Source organism: Rutilus rutilus (genome assembly GCF_951802725.1).
Source record: "Rutilus rutilus genome assembly, chromosome: 23".
In the NCBI taxonomy this organism is placed as follows: Eukaryota; Metazoa; Chordata; class Actinopteri; order Cypriniformes; family Leuciscidae; genus Rutilus; species Rutilus rutilus.
In genome coordinates this window covers 15,150,792-15,173,584 of record NC_140233.1, presented here as the reverse complement: position 1 = coordinate 15,173,584, position 22,793 = coordinate 15,150,792, and the positions used below count along the sequence as shown (strand labels likewise).

Here is a 22,793-nt window from a genome sequence, read left to right as displayed (position 1 = left end):
ATGGTGTTCTGAGTGTTTTTTTTTTTTTAGAATGTTATAAATAATACAGTTGCTTGGTTTTCTGAATAGTTGCAAGGGCTTTGCTTTGGTGCTCTCTATTGTGTGGTTGGTTTTGAGCATGTGACTGTGGTTACTGAAATGCCACTATGAGGTTTCTAAGATCTGAGTGATTTTTAGCATTGCTACCATGGTATTCTGCGTTGCCTGGGTGTTCTGAATAGTTGTTAGGGTCATCATTTGGGTCATTAGTGTGTTACTGTGCTGTTGCTTGAGCATTGTGCTTGCTAGGGTGTTTTGGGTGGTTAGTCTGTTACTATGCAGTTTCTTGGCTGTTCTGGATGGTTGCTAGGTAGTTGCTAAGGTGTTCTGATTGGTTGTTATTGTGTTGCTATGAAGTCTGCATGCCTTACCAATTGCTGCCAATTAAGTAACTCTTTGTGAAGTCCTGTTGGGCGGAGCTATGTAATTTAATATAATGCAAACAGACGGTATATGTTGTTCGTATAGGTGAGCTACTGGGCAAATATGTACTCTGTTAATGAAGTTTGTATAGATTTAAAATGACTGAGTGAGGTTTTGTTTTTACTACTGTACTTGAAAGTTAATGGCCTTCAGTCGGTGATCCTGTTTGTTAAAAGTAGATATTGTGGGGTCTGGTCGTCATCACTCTCAGGATGAAGAGTAAAGCTGAGGATGTGTGGTGGTCTGTGCTGCATATTCTCTTTGAAGGACAAATGACATTATGACCTAATCTAATATGAATAATGTGAATATGGATCAACATATTAACGATTCGAAGCACTTGGTTTGCTCACTTCTCACTGTGATATGTGACCCTGGACCACAAAACCAGTCATATGGGTCAGTTTTTTTAAATTGAGATTTATACATCATCTGAAAGCTGAATAAATAAGCTTTCCACTGATGTATGGTTTGTTAGGATAGGACAATATTTGAAAATCTGGAATCTGAGGGTGCAAAAAAAAAAAAAAAAATTAAACATGAGAAAATCGCCTTTAAAGTTATCCATTTATGTTTGCGATTGTGCTGCATTCACTCACAGAAATAAATGTTTAATATATTTATGGTAGGAAATTTACAAAATATCTTCATGGAACATGATCTTTACTTAATAGCCTAATGATTTTTGGCATAATAGAAAAATAAAATAATTTTGACCCATACAATGTATTGTTGGCTATGCCACAAATATCCCAGTGCTACTTGTGACTGGTTTTGTGATCCAGGGTCACATATGATGTTGCTGACAAAAAAAAAAAAAGAGAACAGAGCAAACTATCAAGATGGAAGGTATTAAACTGCTAAAACATAAATATTTATTCTTTATTTATCTTAAGATCGTACTGACTTCAGTCAGCCATTCTCACCTTTCTAGCTTGTGCCACAAGTTCTTGTTAGAAAGCCAGGGTCATACAGGACAGCCATGTGGGAAATATCTCAGCGCTGTGACAAAGAACAGCAATCTTAGCACCGGTGATAAAATTTGTACCTCAGATTGGTTAGTGTGTGTAAGTTTATGTGTTTTGCTTCTGGAAATCTTTACATATTTGTTTTATAGTGCAGGGCTAGTTGTCACACCCGTTACTCCAGTGAAGTTTACTCAGGGTGGGTTTGTTTACAGTGCTTTAAAGTATTGGCTACAAAAATGCAAATATTTCGGCAAAAACTATACCCACATTGACATTTTGTGACATTCCCCAATAGCGAATTTATAATAGGGGTAAGTTGTCACATTGGTAGTCACACAGTAAAACAATTATGAAATGCATAGCAATTTATGAAATATCAGCATTTTCACTGTTATTCTCCCCTGAAAAAATACAGTTCATTTAACCCATATTGACCTTTTGTGACAACATGCCTCAATAGCATGTTAAAGTGTATACACAATATATAGGAGCAAGTTGTCTCAATAAAACCTGCTACTGAACAGCCTATTAAAGACTTTTACTTAATTTTAAGCAGTAAAACAATTATGAAATACGAACAAAGTATAAAAGGAAGCAAAAATCCAACGTATATTCATAAATTGTGTAAATAATATAACATTTAAAGCACGACAACGTGTGCCCTTTGAGAACAAATGCACTCCTTAAACAGAGCCAACCTGTGTAAGTTATAAAAAAATACCTAATACCTTATTTCTGTAGTCAAATGTCCTTCATCATCCAGTCGTAACTCCTATGAGAGCAGATGATTGTCAGCAGCATCCGTCTTCTGTGAGGATCAGAGTGAGCTGTGCGTCTGTTGTTCTCTGTGCCAGTCACTGAAACGAGGGTGGGCTCTAAACACACCTAGATGAGAAGCCAGAGAACTGCAAGGAACGTGGTAGAGCTTAAACATGAACTGACATTTTTTTTTCATATTTTAGGTCTTCAGGTCCAGGGTCAACGTCACAAATGCAGCTATTCTAGCAAATGTGTACACAATGCTTTTGTAATGTTGTTGCTTGTAATGTCTGTCTGTCTCTATCTGTCTGTCTGTCTGTCTGTCTGTCTATCTATCTATCTATCTATCTATCTATCTATCTGTCTATCTGTCTGTCTGTCTGTCTGTCTGTCTGTCTGTCTATCTGTCTGTGTCTGGCGGTCAATACAATTCTAAATTGCTTTATTGCCAAAGCTTGGAATACATTAAAAAAAAAAATAATTAGAAGACAAATAAGATCACAATATAACTTAAACTTAAATGTAACAAATTAGAACATGTTTGAACATTTGATACCACAGTGTTTAACACATATACAGTTGTCAAGAATATCGATATTTCGATAAGTAACGAACAGGGCGGGGCTTGTGCAAAAGTAAGTCACATTGCCCAGAATCTGAAAACAGCTTGTTCTGAGACACTGCATATGATTTAAAAAAAGCACTGGGTGGATTTTTATCATTATAGGGTGGATGTGTACACACACTGCCAACACACATTTATGTTCAAACACCATGTAAAAGTGAATTTTGCATAATAGGTGCCAGAATCTTTTCTGACAGACACTGACAGTTTCCTACAGACACGGACACCCGACACCGACATGGACACCGACACCGTCACGGATTGTATATGGATATATGTATTGAATAATACATATAGAAACAGCACTTAGTGGGACATCTACTCACCTTCAGATGAAAGTTTATATATTTTACATATTTACAATATATGGAGGGGACTTACATGTTTAACTACAGGTGGTCATGTTGTTTTTAAATGCTGCCAGTGAACTAAACAAAGAATGTATGAACGAAGTCACTAGGGGCCTCATTTATAAACGTTGCGTACGCACAAAAGAAGGCGTACGCCGCTCTCTACGCAATAATAGGTATTTATGAAAAGCAAACTTGACGGGAAAATGTGCGGTCCTTCACGCAAACTCTGACCCAGGCGTACGCACAAAAACGGGTGAAATGAGAAATGGCGACACCGTCGGCAGATGGAAGAAGCACGTGAAAGTGTGTGGAACTGTAGACCGTTGTGTAAAAGAAATGGCAATACTGCCTCTCATATATAACATGAAGACTTCACAAAGCAAGTCTTACAATTAACAGCCTACACGAACACCCGTTTGATCGATCTGCAGTGTAAAACAAACAAAATCAAACGAAGATTACAACAGAAATGCAAATTAACACATATTTGCAAAAAGAAAAGTGAAATAATGTTCTGCAATAATATTGGCATGTTATGCAATTCATCCTCATAACACATCGGTAGCTTGTCAGATGCAATCAAATGGATGGTAATAAAATGCCATGATGCCATCACAATGCGTAATGACGCACAATGGCTGATCTTGCCCTTCACGCTTTCGCGTGAGTGAAGTTACGTTTCTTGGGTTTCCTCTGTGTTTGCCATGATTTCGCAATCGATGAATATTAACTTGTGGGCGTTTCACGGACTATTTATGGGCAACTATGGGCGTGACATGAAGCCGCAAAAGCTGCGCTACATTTAGAATTGATTGTGATTTATTAAGGGAAAACTGCGTAGGATGTGCGTGCGCACGGTTTTATAAATCCGAATATTTTTGTGCGTACGCACGTCCTATGTTTCATCCGTACGCCACTTCTGACGCAAATCCTACGCAAAGTTTTATAAATGAGGCCCCAGGGGTCTCATTTATAAAACTGTGCGTAGGAACCTTACTAAAAGTGTACGTGCGCCCGAAAGCCCAAAATATTCAGACTTATAAAACCGTTCGTACGCCAGAACCTGCGCAGAATTAACTTTATAAATCCCAGTCAGCGGAAGATTGTGCGCACATGCGTCTCAACCCCGAAATAACCATATATGGAGCTTACAACGCCTAGTTTTACTATGCAGATCCGCATCTGCATATCATTTGCATATGATTATTCATCCACGTGATAACGTTTAACATACAAGGCACATTACATTATTAGAAATCATGTAGTTGCCTATCCTTGCCTTGTTTTTGAATATATAAATCAAATAGTGTATAAAATACATTTCAGAGAAAGTTTTTCTCAATCTTTTCCACTGGCCGAATTGTATTTTTAATTGATTTATATTTTTAATGGAAACAGATAGGCCTTGGCCATTATTTGCACGAAACTATTTTCTCAGACAATCTGGTATTATCATGATAAGCAATTATCTCTGTGGTTAAAGCATTAAAACAGCACGCCACGGGAAAAGTGTTCAAAAACATTGCATCCACAACAAATATTTCTATTGACTGAATTTGAATATAAAAAAATGTTGTAACTTCTCAGTAATGATTTCATGTTTAAGTGTTTAACTCCATTAATTTGAATGGAATATTTAATCTAAATGTTTATATCAGAAGTAAAACATAGTTAAAATCATTATTTTATTTATTTAAACTGTTATTTGCGTCAGTTTCACTAAACGGCCCAACGTGCTCGCTGACGCGGACATTTAAGAAGGGATGGATATTTGCTTCAAGTGACAGGCTTGGTGAGAGAAATTATATTTGTATTATCTTTCTGTATATGTTTAATTTTCTTTAGATTTTCTGTCTAAAAGTGACCAAAAAGACACTTAACTCCAGCTCACCATCGGTGTCGCCAAACTGCTCCATCTCCAAAACGTTCGTACGCATGGGTCAGAGTTTGCGTGCAGGTGCATCTTCCCGTCAAGTTTGTTTTTATAAATCACAACTTATGCACAATATGCGCAATATATGTACACAATAAAGAATAAAACTTTATGAATATTACATGTAATGATATTTTTGTCTTCATTTCTAAATATTTTTGTATGTATCAATATATAGCCATACATGGCCATGTATATATTACAGTATAATGAAAAATATAAGCAGTAGTTTCCTATATATGGAAATGCATTATGTAATATATTTCATTATGTTTAGCAGTATATTCTATCTATCTATCTATCTATCTATCTATCTATCTATCTATCTATCTGTTTATTTATGGAGTCCACAATGAAGCCCTTCCACAGAACTGTCCTTTTCTCTTTGATAGACGTGTAGTTTTCAATAGAATTGTCCGGGTTCAGGCTGCTGTGAGCAGTGCCAGCTGCCCAGTGGAAACTTTTGCTGTCAAACATCTCATCACAAGTACCAAAAGACAAAAGCCAGTCTTAGGTCCTGTTAATAAATGTCCTGCCACCAGACCATTGGAAGACATTAACTTACTAAGCTACTGTCCTCCTGACATTGTTGCTGAAATACTTGTGTGTAGTGGGCACTGGGCAGTACATACTTTTTATTTTAATAATAAAGTTTTGTTTTATTTAGTGACCATAAATGTCAAGAATATCAAGAATATCAAGTAGAAGGTTTATTCAAATCATGTCTGAATAAATTAGTTCCCTTTGTTTCTGTTTTTTTTCTTTTTTTTTCTCTGTTTGAACAGTAATCCATGCTGTTGCATTGTACAGCCACTTAGTGGCACTGCTGAGCAGGTAACACTGAATACTCACTGCAACACTGTACATTTTTTAAGTACAATCAACTTGGATGTTTAAGTCATTTCAACTTAAATTACATTAAACTGACTTAAAGAATGAGTTGAATCTTGTAGAACGTATAAAAAAAGTTGAAAATTGCTTAACTTATTTTGATGAGTTAAAGCAATGTAAAAACATGTGCTGTCCTAACTTATTGATCGTCATTTTTTCAGTGTGTCTGCCATCTAAAATAATATTACTGTATTACTCAATTACTGTAAATCTCTTTCTCTTTCTGACACATATGAACAAAGGTAAATCAGCTCAATCCTTAAAAAAAATGCCCATGAAGCTTGCCTTAGTCTATATTTTTTATAATTAATTTAAATAAAATAGATTCCAAAGATAAGAAAGCCCATAACGCACCTTAGATGTTATCACAAACACACACTTACGCACACTTATCCTCCCAGGTCCTGTTTCAGCAGTGTCTCTATTCCAGTAGCACAGCAAGCAATCAGTCCCTAAGCATAGCAAGTCTCACTAGTACGCTGGAGAAAGAACAATTATCCCTGTTGTCTCATCTCACCACTTTATAACATAAAGACGCATGCATACTAGATTACTGCACCCTGCCTTTTCCAGTGCAAAATATGTGATTTGTCCCTTTTTCATTTTAATATAACTAGTTTATTATTTAATTCAAAGACATAAAGGACTAGGACTAGGATGCATGCACACATTCATGCAAAGTGTGTTTATGATTGTCACTTTATTCTTTAAAAAATAATTTAAATTGATTGTATTAATAATACATTCATAGACTTGGATTAATACATTTATATAAAAAGTAATCTTGCCTGCATCATCAGTTTATACCTCCATGTTTTCAGATAAATAACCCTATAAGATACATGTAAAGTCTTGGTGGGCCTACAAAAGTAATGACTTTTCCAGGGACCGTCTGACAATGTTTTAGTGGGGGGTTTTTTTTGTGTGTTTTTGCCTAAAATTGTGTGTAATTCAAGTTGCACAGATGAAATAAACCTAAACTATATATTCTAAAGTCCTAACAATGATTGACACTATAAATCAGTGTAATGAATGTTCAGTCGCCATGATGATTACTCTCATTTTAAACGGCTTGAGTGTGCCTTTTCTTCCATTGTGGTTCTTTAGGAAAATACACTAGTCACGGATATGGGGTGGAACTTGCTATATGGTTTGCATACTCATGACATTTGTAATTTAAATAGTATGTAAAATAATAAGGCTAGTTATGATAATATTTCAAAAGCTTATGTATGAGCTCATCTTTTGATTTTCTGTATGGTCTTGTGCCACCTGTAAGAAAATCTCCTAAATCTGAATCTATTTGAATATGGTTAGACCCGTGACCTGACCAACCAGATGTGGCCTCATTCATCTCACCAAATGGAGCCATTTCCTCCATAAATTATTCATATTCACCAACCTATGCCTTATGCAGACACTAATGTAAAAAATGACATACTTTATGTTCTGAACAAATATTCTACAATACACATTTGACACACTATTGTGAGGATATTAGCTAAAGGGATATGTTATTGTTAAATCCCCCATTTGTTTGTCATGAGTGTACTAATGGCATTTTATTGCATTAGTAATTATGATATTGGCTGTAATTCAGTTGAAACTGTTTTTTTGGCATGACAGAACAAGACAATATAAGTGGCTGAGCTGTTTACTTACTTTTTAATTAGTCTTCCCATTAAACGCCATCATCGTCTTCATTCAGGCCGATTCGAGAACACGCAAAAAAAACAAGAGGCGGGATTTATCGCACGACCCAATCATATCCAATCAAAGCCTATCATATCCAATCATATCGCGATGGAGGCATCACGTGACTTTCCCCCCATTCATTATGATTAAACCCACCGCACGCTTCTGGAGTCTGTTAAAAGTCAATGGGCTTAGGGGAGGCCAGAGAGAAGCGGTAACTTTACCTGCGGGTGTCAATGTTGAACAGTGTTTCTCTAGAAAAATGTCACATTTTGTAACATTTGCTTGTTTTATCTTTGAAATATCGATAATTTTCTCATCCAGTTTTTTTGAGGAGACACTGCCTCCCTTGCCTTTCTTGGAGGACCCACACACACACACACACACACACACACACACACATTTATTAATATATAAATAATGTCAAAAACACAATGAAATGTTATGAATATTAAGTATTATTAAAGAATGAGCTTTTCAGACATTTAATTAAATTATATATAATTATTAATATATAAATGATGGTGATAAATTGAGAAACAGTTACAAATAAATATTATAAATAAGTATTTTAAAGTGGCTTTAGATAAATTATAAAAAATATTATTATTTATATATAAATAATGTAAATACATAAGCTTTTTTAAAATTGTAAATAAAATTACAAATAATTAAAATGCTGAAATTTCATATATACTATTAAAATATAAATAATAACATATAATAATGTAAATAAAATGACAATATAATATAATATAATATAATATAATATAATATATTTGTATATCAATATAATGACAAATAAACACAAAATATTATTAAAGCATATTAGGCTTTTCAGAAAATGTGTTAAATAATATACCATTATTGTAAATAATAAATAATTATATGTAAATACTGTAAATACATTTTAAACCTATATATAAATAAAATAAAACATTACGAATAAGGGTTTTTAAATAGTATTAAGATTTTCAGAAATTGTATAAAATAATTAAAAGTGTTTTTATCTTCGAATTTTTCTGACATCAGAAGTACTTGGATCAATATGCGCGCACCCTTTGCGTGCGCGCATGTGTGCGGGAGCGCGCTCTCCGGGCGCGCCGCCGTGGAGGGGGGATTTATGTATGAAAAGAAACAGGAAACTCCGTCGATCTTTTCGACACTTTAACAGCAGTGCGAGAAGCCGAGCGTGAGGCTAGGCATAAATGATTGAATTTTCACTTTATTTTTAATCAACCATGGCCGTCAAGGCATTCGATTGATAACTGACACCCTCCGTTTTTATTTTTTTTCAACTTTAGAAACTCCAGCTCCTGGAAAACTCCAGTTTTAAAAGGCTGTGCGCGTGTGTGAAAGAGTTGGGCGTGAGAAGTCGGGGTGTCTCCCTCTTTTGAACCACTTGTGCATGATATTTCTTTCTTTCCTCCATTTTTTTCGCTGCTTCGACTTCTTATATCGTTTGAAAGCGTTTTAAACTCCAAAAAGATGGGGTGCACCCTGAGCTCGGACGACAAGAGCGCCCAGGAGAGGAGTAAAATGATTGACAAAAACCTGCGGGATGATGGAGAGAAAGCGTCGCGAGAGGTCAAGCTGCTGCTGCTGGGTGAGTTAGCCGCTCCGCTAGTGGAAATTAAAGCCCTGTAAATATCACTAAACAGCAAATATAAGCTACTTTAGCATTTGAATGAACATTTACTTAAAATATGAGGCGAGAATAAAACAGTCAAGTGCATATTTATGGACGCTGGAAACTTTTCTGGCCATAGTTGCCGCGTTGGTGTCTCGGCTAGCATTTGAAGCTAATCCACTCACATTCTCGAATCATTAAACATTATGTTTAAATAGTGTAATTTACATGTCTATACATTAGAGATTAGATAATTGCGTACTTTTTTTTTTTTTTATGTGGCTGCTTTTCTTTAGTTTGGGCCTTGACTTCTTCAAAGTGCTGGTTTGCATATTCGCAAAAATGGCCAGTTAGACGCAAACGGTTCTCGGCTAATCCAGCCAACAAAAGACTAGTTTAATCTAATTTAATCCCCACTGCCTGATTTACTGAGATGGATCTGATAGATTATCCTGATCCTCATCCAATTATGATAAATGAGCTTGTGCATATGGAGGGTCCTGCTGGGTGCTTGGAGTAAACTGGAGTGGATGATGCTAGATGGGCTTAAAAAGTGGTCCTGGTGGTCTCTCAGACATCGTACGAGTCTGGAAACTCTTAAACCTGAACGAATGGTATATATTTGACCTATTATTTAAATAGGTTTTCAAACAACATGCTCTTAAACACTCTAGAGTAGATTTAAAGAAATACTAAAATAGCAGATAATGTTCTTTTGAGTTGATTTTGCATTTAGACCATGCTTTTCCCCCTTAGAATGTATTATTATTATTTTATAATAATACTCAAACAATCCCTTACAGTCTTAGAATTTGCTTTGGGCTGTAACAAAATATTCACATGTAAATTCCTTCAATTTCACGCAAGTTGCTGCATATAAAATGTATGTATAGGCTAGTTCACAGTTTTCTTTCTATTACCTTAGCAGTAGACTTGTAAATTCATTGCGATTTACATAGAGGCCACTTGTTTTTCAGTTTCCGATTCCTGTTTTGCATATGTTGCTTCTGTATTTTTCCAGTATTTGTGTGCAAGGATTTTTCGGGGCATTAAGTAATGAAGCCGAACTATTTATTAGCTTGTGGTGATTTAAACATTTGCGTGTCTCATGATTATTGAGGGTGTGTGCAGCTTAAACATAATATTTGTTTCAGAGAAAATGCCACACACTCTGTGAAGAGCAGCACTTGGTGCTGTTTACACGCAGTTTTATTCATTTTGAAAAGCTGGAAAGTTGTCAGTTTCCCCTGTTTTTTCCTCTTACAAGTGATAATGGTCAAAATTTCACTTAGATTTGCCGTTTTTGTACAAACCACTTTCCCATTGGTCTCTACTTGCAGTGTAAATTGTTAGAGGACATAAAACCTGCCCTTAACACCATCAAACTTTAGGGAATTGACATCTAATTACGAAGTTAACTGGATTCTCCCTATGTGCTGAATCATCATCATACGCCCTCTGTGTGCTGTGTTCTTGGGTTTGTTTGCTTTTTGGCGTTGCGGATCTACAGCATATGTCGCTTACGCCTGCTGTAAAACAGGCTCGACTTCCTGTTTAGACTATAGAAGGGGACAAATGGTGACTGCCAGGGTTGTTACTAAGAATAAATTCACTGCTGAGAACTGAGAACACTTTCACGGGTGGTTGTTTGAGGAATTTTTCGCAAAAGTCAGTGAGTGCCACACGTGCATATCAAAATGTAATAGTTCTGTTAAGATGAGCACTGCTTCACGGTTTCGAGCATGTTGATGTGCGTCTCAGGCAGTGTTGTTGGTTGCCCAGGAACCGAGGAGCCGGTTCAAATTACAGCACCATAAACGCAGCCGCAGGAGACCAAACAAAAGGTGAAACCAGTGCTTTGGAAGTCAAGTTCACTATGTGGCACCAGAAACTTGGAATGATGCATCTTAGAATAAAGCTGTTATCAGTATTATCAGACCCAAAAATTAAAATTCTGTCATTTACTCACTCTCATGTCGTTCCAAACCTGTAAGGCTTTCGTTCATCTTCGGAAGTCGGAACACAAATGAAGATCTTTTTGATGAAATCTGAGAGATTTCTGTCCCTCCATTGATAGCTACTCAACTACCACTTTGATGCTTCAAAAATGTCATAAAGAAATTGTAAAACTAATCCATTTGAATGGAGCGGTTTAGTCAGAATTTTCTGAAGAGACACAATCGCTTTTTTAAATGATGACCGGATCGAATTTAGGCTTTTATTCACATATGAACATTCATCAACTCAAACAACAGTTGTGCTAAACGGAAGATCAAGCATGTTTGCTTGACATGCGAGAACCAATGAGGTTCATTAGTGTGTTACGCAGCACGATTGAGTTTCCGCAAGAAGAACCAATGAGGTTTGTTCTTATGCATCAAGCAAGTGCGGTTGAGCTTGTTTATGTTCGCTGATCAATGTTTATATGTGAATAAAAGCCTAAATCTGCTCAATCATATGGATTAGTTTTACAATCTCTTTGGTAAATGGTAATTGAGTGGACTGTCAATGGAGGGACAGAAATCTTTCAGATTTAATTTAAAATATCTTCATTTGTATTTCGAAAATTAAGTCTTACTGGTTTGTGAACTAAAAAGGTTTGAACTCAAAATTTTGAACCTACAATGACTTGAATTGAAGTAAAGACCAGAATATCATACAGACTTAATTGAATAGTAGTAAGACAAGACTTAATCATACTACTATTGGCTCAATTAACCGCCCAGAACACCCTAACAACCAAGTAGCAATGCCTTAAGTTGACAATGTGGGCTGCATGATATTGAAAAAAAAATGACATTGCAATATTTAGTTTTTCTGTGATTACAATGTATTAATAAAACATAAAAACAAATTAATCAGATGACTTTAATAGCTCTATTTGGAGATATTTAATCAGATGACTTTAATAGTTCTGTTTGGAAATATTTAATCATTCTAGAAGGATGTGGGTGATTTTGCAGGGGAGTGAATCTGCATAGAAAATAAACGTATTACATAAATAGATAAATACAACAGAACAAAGATAAATAGTTATTTGTTTTTCAGGCAATTCTAAAAGTATTCAGGCACTGAAATGAATCACATTTAAAATAACACTGCGTAGTCTTCGCTGTATAAATTAAATATAATTTTGTTAAAGTTACAAAAGTGATTCTCTCTTCATATTTTGTTGTTTGATTAACATTTAAACCGACAGCAGCAGGAATATTAGGCTGTTGTCACTTTAAGACCGAATGCACGGATCCAATATAATGATGCGCATACATTTTTTTCTCTCCATTGTTTAGTCACGTAAGCCATAAGCGACTGTTTAGGAGGATATTAAAGAGGTGGGCATTTTGACAATTTTGCATGCATGTGTCTGTTCAAGCACAAATAGATGCGGAAGAGAACAGAATTTGGTGTTCAAAATTCAATTTTGCAATTCAATTGCACAGAAAATGGCACGCAAGTTTTGAATTGAGTTATTTTTCGTGTCGTCTTGTGCACTAATGGTTTAAAATCGCTTGAATATTTAAACGGACAAAAACTAAAACGCATGCAAATGATAAACTTCATTCTTTGATGGTTAAACTTTGCAGTTAACTTGAGAATCGCATGCATTTCAAACGGGTGTTCCTGGTCCGTATGGATCAACTACGATCCCTATACTTGACATCGCACATCCTGCGATGTGATTTGTGTATGCGCACATCATGATATCGATGCTAAAACTATATATTGTGCAGCCATAGCAAGTAGTTTGGCCTGCCCAATCAATCAGTTTTCCAGCATCAGTTTTCATCTAAAAGTATGATCTGTAATTTAGTGTAAGGGTGAAGCATTTCCCCATGCAGATTTTACATCTGATTCAAGTTATTCACATAAATTCACCACATTGGCAAACGGTTGTGTGAGCGGTGCTTCATACATCGCTACACATTTGACAGTGAAACAATTTGTAGGCTAAATTTCTGAGAGATTTCACAAATGTGTCCGCTGTCTTGTTGATGATATGGGGTTACAATTGCAAAATTTCTGAGAAATTTCACCAGCAGTCTATTGTCAACTATCAAAAAACCCCGATAAATAATATGTTTGACATGCTGGAACTGTTCCTTATCTATCTGTTGAACACTTCAATATTTGCTTCTCAGGAAACATTGCGACCTTTGTTTGAGTACGATTAATAGTGTGGATGAAGATAAAGAACCACAAGCCTCTCATCAACTCGTGTGGGAGTTTTGTGGGGGTCTCTGGGGTAAAAACCGCGCTCCGTGTTCGGTCTCCTCGCAGTAGGGTTGAATCAGTGTGAGAGATGCTGATGTGGCCTAATTGCTATGTTTGTGCTCTGGGACTGAGAGAAAGAGACGTCCTCCCGCAGGGACGTCCTCAACCACAACTGTGATGGTTAATTAAAATGTTCGCTCAGTGTACGGATGAACTCGAGTCTCACTGAAGAGCTGTATGGGAGAATTTAGATTTTCCTGACCATATACCAGCTAGCCTTATTCTGAAATGGAGTCATTTTAATTATAAAAATTATATATTTATATATTTTGATTTCAGGGAGTATTTACATATAAAGACTTGCATTTATTTGCGTATAGAAATCTGAAGACCCCATTTTAGAGATGAACACATGAAAACTAATGTTTTATTTATTTTCTTCACAAAAAACAGTTTTTTTTGGAACGAAAAGTAGCCTAATACTTTTATTCAGCAAGGATGCATTACATTTATCAATTTAATTGACAGTAAAGATATTTCTAATGTTTCAACAGATTTCCATTTTAAATAAATGTTTGAGTTTTCTATTCAAAGAATCCTTAAAGTATCCCAATTTCCATAAAAATATTAAGCAGCACATCTGTTTTCAACATTGATAATAATTTCTGTAGGATCATGTGACGCTGAAGACTGGAGTAATGATGCTGAAAATTCAGCTTTGTCATGACAGGAATAAATTACATTATAAAATATATTAAAATAATACAAATAATAATAATGGTATTTCACTATTACTATTTTTACTGTATTTTTGATCAGATCTTGAGCATAAGAACTACATAAACATGTGAAAATCTTACCTACCCCAAACCTTTGTTTTTAAAAGTCTATTAATAATGTATTAAATACATCAACATTATTTATTAACACAGTTGACAGGCCTAAAATCGACCTTTTTTCCTTACATATTTTCTGTGGACCCTCTTGTGGCCTCCTGGGATTCCCTGAACCCCAGTTTGAAACTTTAGTTAACTGTTTTTAAGCTTTATATTTGCTGTCTGTCACCCGCAATCAAACCTGCGCCGACATGCTTATCTGGACAGATAGCTAATCTGTTTAGAAAAAAGTCCGTCTCTAATCCCATTACGGTGAGGTGACTTTTAATTAATCCATTAAGATTAACACCTACACACTTCCTCACATCACTGGTGATTCTTGAAGCCGGTTGGTTTTATTACTCTTGTTAACATTACAGGGGAGTGAAATATCCACGTAATGAGTATAAATTAAGGCTTCACTGACTGTTTTGTTGTTTTGGGCCATTTCACATGACATCAGTTTTCCCACTTCCCTTTTGTTTTTTTTAGATCACTTGTTTTCATCATGTAAATAGTAAGGATGCAACACAACAATCTTTTTTCCTTTCAAGGTTTAAGTTGATAAGGTCTTCTCCCCACCCAGTTATTACTTGTGGCGAAATCAAAGGAAATAAGATTTTTGCCCGCTCGATCTGATACTGACAACAAGTACTTTTGCTGAGCTGGCAGAAGCCACAAATGCTTGATCGTTTAGAGTCAGATCCTCATACTCTTTTATGGAGCAGGGATAGATCTGGAATGTTTGGGTGTGTGTCCATCTGGCTAACACACTCTCTTTCTCTCTCACAGGGGCTGGTGAATCTGGGAAGAGTACAATTGTCAAACAGATGAAGTAAGTTTCACCCCCAAATGTCTCCTCATAATATGTCATACTAGTTTCATAACATTTGGAAGTAACGCTGATAGCAGTGTTTATTTAAATTAAATGTGCATTACATAATCATCCGATTATGGCTTAAGGGACTTCCCTGCATTTGTCAGACTATTATAACCGTTTAAGCATTTTAAACATACTCAGAGCCACTAGAATTAAGCATTAGATTGGTGCAGTGATGACGTATTTTGTTACCAGTCTAGTTCCCTCAACAAAAACCCAATAGAATTTACTACTTTTGGATTATTGCAGAAAATAAACTGTCCAACAAAAGACTGTTTGTGATTCTTACACGTTTTGTTCATGATAATCTTCACATGAACACAACTTTGATGCACTTTGAAGCCTAAATACAATTCAGAAGTAAAAAGTTTTGGATAGTTAATAAACTACATCACGGTTGCATTGTCACCACCTTAAAGTTAGGCCGGCTACACACTGGCTGCGTGGCGTGTCCGTTTTTAATGTCAATATAATAATAAAAACAATAAAATAATAATAATCGATTTTCAAATATTGCACCTGTCAATACAGAACGAAATATTCTGTAGGCTATTTTGCCATCAATACTGCCGACGTTTTCTTTGCTGTATCAGTAGGCTATATATTTGTTTAACATGAAGTATAGGCCTTCCACAACAACTCATATGTCGAACAAGGGTGATCCAAATCAGACACGTCGAATCACGCCGCGTCAGACACGTTTCGGGTGTGCAAAGACATAGAAAACGCAATGCAGCTGACACGCAACAGCACGCAGCAAGTGTGTAGCCGGCCTTAGGGTTGGCAATTTTCAGAGCAGCTAGCAATAGCAAGCTAGCTTTGAAAGCATGAGGTCCCACCCTCCCTTCAGAGCGTCTCCAAACCACATCTCCTTCAAAACACATGAACGCACACAGCAGAGTTTACAAAGCGTCACGAGACGAGAGATGGTGTTAAACTACCTCATGTCTCAAAGCACATAACATTACAGTAATAATGAACATAACTTAAAGAGCATAATGCATATGTTGACAGGCAGGTAGGAGATTGTATCATTGCATTCAAATGCATCGTTGGACAAACATTTTATGGTCCTACGCCTTCCACAAACAATATAAATACACACATAAATGCTTGTAGAGAGGCTTGTAGCCAGCATAACAAAAGATGGTTCTGCTACAGCTGCCTTTAAACCTTCAGCAACTTTTTCAGTCTTTATTTGAAAAACATTTTACCTGAAACTTTGATTTAGAATAGTTTGCAAGAGCGAGATTATTAACACAATGAGGCTATGAAAGTGGATTATTGACAAGTAAAAGCTTTGAAAAAGAAAATGAAGTATTACAGATGTATTTTATGTTATAAGATTTGGGCTGGGCAATATGGCCAAAAAATTATCAATACATTTTTTCATATCAGTTGAAATTAATAATTTTTTTGTTTCCACATGTGCTAACGGGTGATTGTTTCAAGTCATGAAACGGGTTTGTGTTGCCTGACTTTGATGCGTATCTTCAGCACAGTTTGCAGTGCAGGCTGCAATATTAATATTACATGTTTTATTTCTGAGAAATGCACATTTGACAGTAGGAGTAGCTTGGGTTAGGATGCAGATGTAAATTTTGTTCATTAACAAAAACGGTAATATCTGTAAAAATGGAAACAACCGTTTTATTAAAATTAACCATTGGTCTCATAGTATCATGCATTGGATCATAACTACAGTTAAAACCACGCATATTACACCTCACTACCATGGTAAAATGTAACTATTTGGTTTCTATGGTATTTGTATGAAAACAGTAGCCTAAATGCATTTAGTCTAAGTGCACAAATGCTATATCTTAATCACAAAATGCTGTAATTTTATTACATTATTCCTCCTACATTAATAAAATGATAATATTCTAAATGAATATCCCACATTTCTGTCACAATACCATGGTGCTGTTATTGTTACTACAGTAAATCCATGGTAAATTATGGCGATTTTTAGATTGAAAAGCCTTCTGACTGTCGTTGCGCACAGTTTCTCCTGTTTGTCAGCGCTGTTTCACCTGACTTTAAACTACAGTAGTCAACATTTGAAGTGGATCATTCAAAGTTATACATGATTTTTGAACAATATCCATTCTTGTCTTAGGACAACTTTGATTCACTTTTTTTGATCCACTTCAAATGCTGAACTACTGTAGTTTAAGTCTCAGAGACATTGTGTTCTTCGTTGAATTTAAGCGCTTCTCTCACTGGATCTCACAGTGCTGTTTAGTGGTCGTGTGACTGACACCGATCGATCAGCGAGTAAACGTAACCGCTATAGCCGTTTGAACTTTGAGCTGAGCGGATAAATGGTCTGTGGCGCGGTTCAAATGAGCAGCACGGTTTCTATCCGCATTTGACGCATAAACATTATATCGAACTTTTATCGAACTCTCATCGCTTTGAGAAGTTATATTGCGATAATTATCATTATCGTTTTAGCGCCCAGCCCTATATACGATCAAACGTGAAAATATCTTGAGCTTGGTAGCCATACACCTTTTTTCAGGCATTTAACCAAAAATCCCACTGATGGGTATGATGAAACTGCAAGTACTAAAATGATAACTTGCTTCTGGGTTTTAGCCAACAAAAATGCATCATCCATGCAGCACTCTATAGGGAAAATATAATGATATATCTGCACTTTTAATGGGTGTTCAGCAGAACGCTTCCTACCTCTTCATCCAGGAATGGGTGGACTATTAGCTTTATTACTTCAATTAATGGCATTGTCTTTCTCCCACAGAATCATCCATGAAGCAGGCTACTCAGAGGAAGAGTGCAAACAGTACAGAGCCGTGGTCTACAGCAACACTATCCAGTCCATCATCGCCATCATAAGAGCCATGGGCCGCCTGAAGATTGACTTTGCGGATGCTGGGCGGGCTGTAAGTGCTGTTGTTATAAAGTAAAGTGGGGTTGAATGCCTACCAAACATATTCCAGGCCTCTTATTTATGTAATGATAAAGGGTCAAAAGGAAATCGAGAGAACGATGCATTTGATTGGCTCTCTTTCAGGATGATGCTAGGCAGCTGTTTGTTCTGGCCGGCTCTGCAGATGAGGGATACATGACAAGCGAGCTGGCTGGAATCATCCAGCGGCTGTGGAAGGATGGAGGCGTGCAGGCTTGTTTCAGTCGCTCCAGAGAGTACCAGCTCAATGACTCTGCCTCATAGTGAGTTTACCTTTCTTAGTTTTTTGGTTTATTTTCTGCCCTGCACTGCCAATTTCCCACATAATGACCTTTGCGCTCCCCACATAATGCTGCTCCATTTCCATTGTGGCCACTGACCACGTCATTGACTCGTGTACTGCGTGCGGACATTTCTATTACATTGAGCCGAGTTATTATTGACATTATTCCATCCATTATGGCCCATGATTCAAATATGCCTTATGCAAACTTTGAGAACACAGGACAAATTTGCATTTTTGTGAAGCATGCAGTAAACCCTTTCCTTTTGCATACAACCCAGATGAAAAAGACATCTTTACAGTAGACAATTCTATGGAATAATAAAAAATGCGATGTGTCTGCCCATTGGCTAAAAAGATAAACCATTTTGAATGAATTTAACTCTACCATTCAGAAGTTTAGGGTTGGTCAAAAGAAGTCTCGTAGGCTGCATTTATTTGATCAAAATTACAGTAAAAACAGTATCATGAAACTGTATTACAACTTAAAATAACTAATTTGCATTTGAATATATTTTAAAATGGAATTTATTTTTGGAAATGGAATTTTCAGCATCATTACTCAGGGTTCTTACGGAGTTTGGAAAAGAATGTAATTTTAAGCAATTTCCAGGTCTGGATGAGTATGGAAAAGTTTGTGTTTCCAGACTATTGCCCCTATTATTCAGTTTTCTAAAATATAAAATTAGGAATATCTAAAACTCAAACCAGCAACAGATAAAGGAGCAAATGATCATCTAAAGCAGACTGTACTTTTCTGTTTGCTGATCAGTCAACATCAAACCGACGTGTCAGAGGTGAATATAAAGCATTTTAGGTTTCTGCTCATCATGTAAGCGCATAACTTCAAGAAAACCAGTAAAAACAACCTAAGAATAGTTACAGATGACTGTACTATATACCAAATGTAATGCCATTTATGTTATTGAACCTCTTATGTTAAATATGGTCAAAAATCTACAGATATGTCTGGAAAAGTATGGAATTTTGAAGTGGAAAATGTGTAGGAACCCTGATTACTCCAGGCTGATGAAAAATAATGACCATTTTCAAACAGGTTTCCTAAACAAGTCTGTCATTGGGCAGACAAAGAGATAGGACCGCCTCAAACTTGCACTATGCCAGTTTTACTATAATTGGATGGTTAGGATACTCAAACCAAGCAAAGGCACTATAGTATTTACACTTTTCTGTGAAATCAGCTATTTTTTTCAATTAAAGACTTTTCACCTTTAAGTCATTAAGTAGATTTTGAATAACTGATTTTTGTATAACAATAATAATCAATCTGTATTTTCTCTCTATAGTTACCTGAATGACCTAGACAGAATATCCAGTTCTTCCTATGTCCCAACTCAGCAGGATGTCCTGAGGACCAGGGTGAAGACTACTGGTATTGTGGAGACACACTTCACTTTCAAGGACCTTCACTTCAAGTGAGTATTGCCATTGTAACTGCACACGCCGAAACAATGATAAAATCCATGTTTTCTGAAACGTGCAGTACCTGAGAGTGTTGCCGGCGTTTGACTCGTCTGATATGGGCATGCATGTGCTTCACTTTTTATAGTAGTCTTTGTTTGAGTTTGTCTGACTAAACCTTTTAATTATGTACCACAGTTCCTTGAAAATATCATTGTGTGTTCAGTGTGACTATCTCAGAGTGCATCTCACCACCCACATCTCCTCTACTTTCAGAATGTTTGATGTGGGCGGCCAGAGGTCCGAGAGGAAGAAATGGATCCACTGCTTTGAGGGAGTGACCGCCATCATCTTCTGCGTGTCTCTCAGCGACTACGACCTCGTCCTGGCTGAAGATGAGGAAATGGTGAGCGCTCAAACAAGATCTCTTTCGGTGTCAGCATCACGAAACAGAAACTTTGCCTTTTTAAAGTTCATCTCAAACAATGCTTGGTTTCTTGTCTTGTAGAACCGAATGCATGAGAGCATGAAGCTGTTTGACAGCATCTGCAACAACAAGTGGTTCACGGACACCTCCATCATCCTGTTTCTCAACAAAAAGGATCTGTTTGACGATAAGATCAAAAAAAGCCCACTTACTATTTGTTTCCCAGAGTATACTGGTATGAATAGCTTAATCCTATTTATTAATTTATTAGAAATATCATTTATAAATATTTTTTTCTAGAATATTTAATGTGATAGAAAATTAATGATTCCATTTCTATAATATTAGAAAAAAATATAAATTATGTAATTTTAATGTGCTTTCTGTCTCACTCTCTTTTTCTAATATTTTAAAATATAATGTATAAATGATCTTTTCTGTCTCATTGGCATTTCTCCATTTTAATTGTGTGAAACTCTCTTGAAGGATCCAGCACGTATGAGGACGCGGCTGCTTACATTCAGTGCCAGTTTGAGGACCTGAATAAGAGGAAGGACACCAAAGAGATCTACTCCCACTTCACCTGCGCCACCGATACCAAGAACGTGCAGTTCGTCTTTGACGCCGTCACTGACGTCATCATCAAAAACAACCTTAAGGACTGTGGGCTCTTCTAAAACGAGCCATCTCACTGGTGAGCAGACACAGGAATTTCAATGAGTTCATTATGATTTTGGTAAAACTGTATATTTATCCATCCAACGTTTACTTCCGCAGTGTGACGCGAGTGGCCTGACGTGAAACCTTTGGGTAGAACCAGAGTTAGGAGGAAGGTCAACCATGAACCTTGAATGTTGAATGCGTTACTTAACTTTATATTTATGTTCTCTGAGCATTTTGTTTTTTTTTGTTTTTGTTTTTTTAAGGGCGTTTTAGGAAGAAAAAAAAAAAGCGTTTTGTGTAAAATATTTGTACAACTGTAATTGTTGCTGGAATTTTTCACAGTTTTTAGACGTTGACTTAACAGGTCTTTTTTAAAGGGTATTTTTCATTCAAAGGGTTTTTGGGAACATTTTTCTGTCTCTACTCTGAATATTAAGGTCATGTGCCTTGCAGTTAATGTTGCAGTGCTTTCCTCCCCCTCTTCAACCAAGTTAAATATGAGCCAGTTGATATTTATCCACACGGCTGTTATCTGTTCAGTAGTAGTCTAGACCATTGAAAGCTAGATATTTTTAAGACCAAACACCTGTGGGTGATCTCAGAGCTGTAAATTGTAAATGGTGAGTCAGAATATCTTATCTGAGAACAGCCGTCATTACCAGCACAGTGTGTGCATGTTATGTCAGATTTGCCTGTGATTGGAATGATGGAAAAACTGTGGTGAGCCCTGAAGTTTGCTGATGAATTGGTTCCTCTGCACCTGCAAATCATGAACTGTTTTAATGGAGAACTCCGCAAAAGGTCAGCATTTTTCATTAATAGGCATTTTTACTGATCTAAGGGAACCACTTTTGAATACATTAAGGGACCAAAGAATTTCTCCTTAGAATTCCTGTAACACTTTTCATTTTTGCACTAGGTCCACACACCCATGTTACGTAACAAATGATTTGACAACCTGTTAGAAATGTAATGTTTCGTAGAAGCCTTCAGTAGGAGCACAAACGTCTTTTCTGATAGTAACGCGATCAATTAAATGGTTTTTAAACTACACATCCCTTAAATGTAGGTTCTTATTGGATGGGAACAAATGTTGACTAATATCCACTATTTTGCTAATAAAAACGCTGTTGAAATAGCGGCATACTGAAATAAGACTTCTGGTTTGAAGAGTTTTTCTTTTCACTTTTAAAATGAGAATAGTCCATTAATTCTCCTCTTTATATTAACCCAAAAACACATTTGTAAGAGTGCTTTTGCTTTAAATAGGTTTTTGAAGTGTATGAGAGATCCATAAATGAATATTTCCCCCATAGGAAAACACAGTAGCTTGTTGAAACACTGATGCACACTGCACTCTTGTGGCCAAGACAAGACAAGGCAGAAGTGTGTTTCTCACTGGCCTTTAGTTGGCATGGTATAACAGGCTGGAAAATTATTTGAATGATTTGAATAGGAACGAGTTTACAGATTAAAACATTTTATTCTCTGTCCTTCATAGCATTTCAATAAATACTGGAAGTCTGTAAAGCCACCTTTCCACTATATATATATATATATATATATCCCTAATGTTTTTTTGTTTGTTTTGTGCCATTAAAGATCCATTTTGGATTGGTCCTTTATTTTGTCTATTGGGAATTGATTGGATGGTTTGCTATTGGTCGATCTCATGTGAGTGACAGGTTGATCCCGCCCTCGTGCCAGTAAATGCGTCATCAGAGAAGAGACTGCAAGAGTGAGAAGTTATTTTGATTAAAGATGACAAGAGCATCTTGAC

At 36.3% G+C, this 22,793-nt stretch overlaps 1 protein-coding gene across 1 annotated transcript; it reads left to right on the top strand.

The window, feature by feature from the left end:
- Positions 1–8,749: 8,749 nt before the first annotated feature.
- gnaia (guanine nucleotide binding protein (G protein), alpha inhibiting activity polypeptide a) lies at positions 8,750–22,168 on the top strand. The gene is made up of 9 exons (XM_084397857.1): positions 8,750–9,292; positions 15,196–15,238; positions 18,051–18,192; positions 18,324–18,481; positions 19,809–19,937; positions 20,200–20,329; positions 20,432–20,585; positions 20,837–21,044; positions 21,128–22,168. The coding sequence occupies exons 1-8, from the start codon at positions 9,175–9,177 to the stop codon at positions 21,025–21,027; spliced, it is 1,065 nt and encodes a 354-aa protein (XP_084253983.1). The 5' UTR covers positions 8,750–9,174; the 3' UTR covers positions 21,028–21,044; positions 21,128–22,168.
- The last annotated feature ends 625 nt before the right edge of the window (positions 22,169–22,793 follow it).

Coding starts and splice junctions, on each gene's coding strand:
- gnaia (XM_084397857.1), top strand. CDS start 9,175: ATGGGGTGCACCCTGAGCTCGGACGACAAGAGCGCCCAGGAGAGGAGT. Junction 19,938..20,199: donor TTCAAGGACCTTCACTTCAA/GTGAGTATTGCC, acceptor CTCTACTTTCAG/AATGTTTGATGTGGGCGGCC. Junction 20,586..20,836: donor TTGTTTCCCAGAGTATACTG/GTATGAATAGCT, acceptor ACTCTCTTGAAG/GATCCAGCACGTATGAGGAC.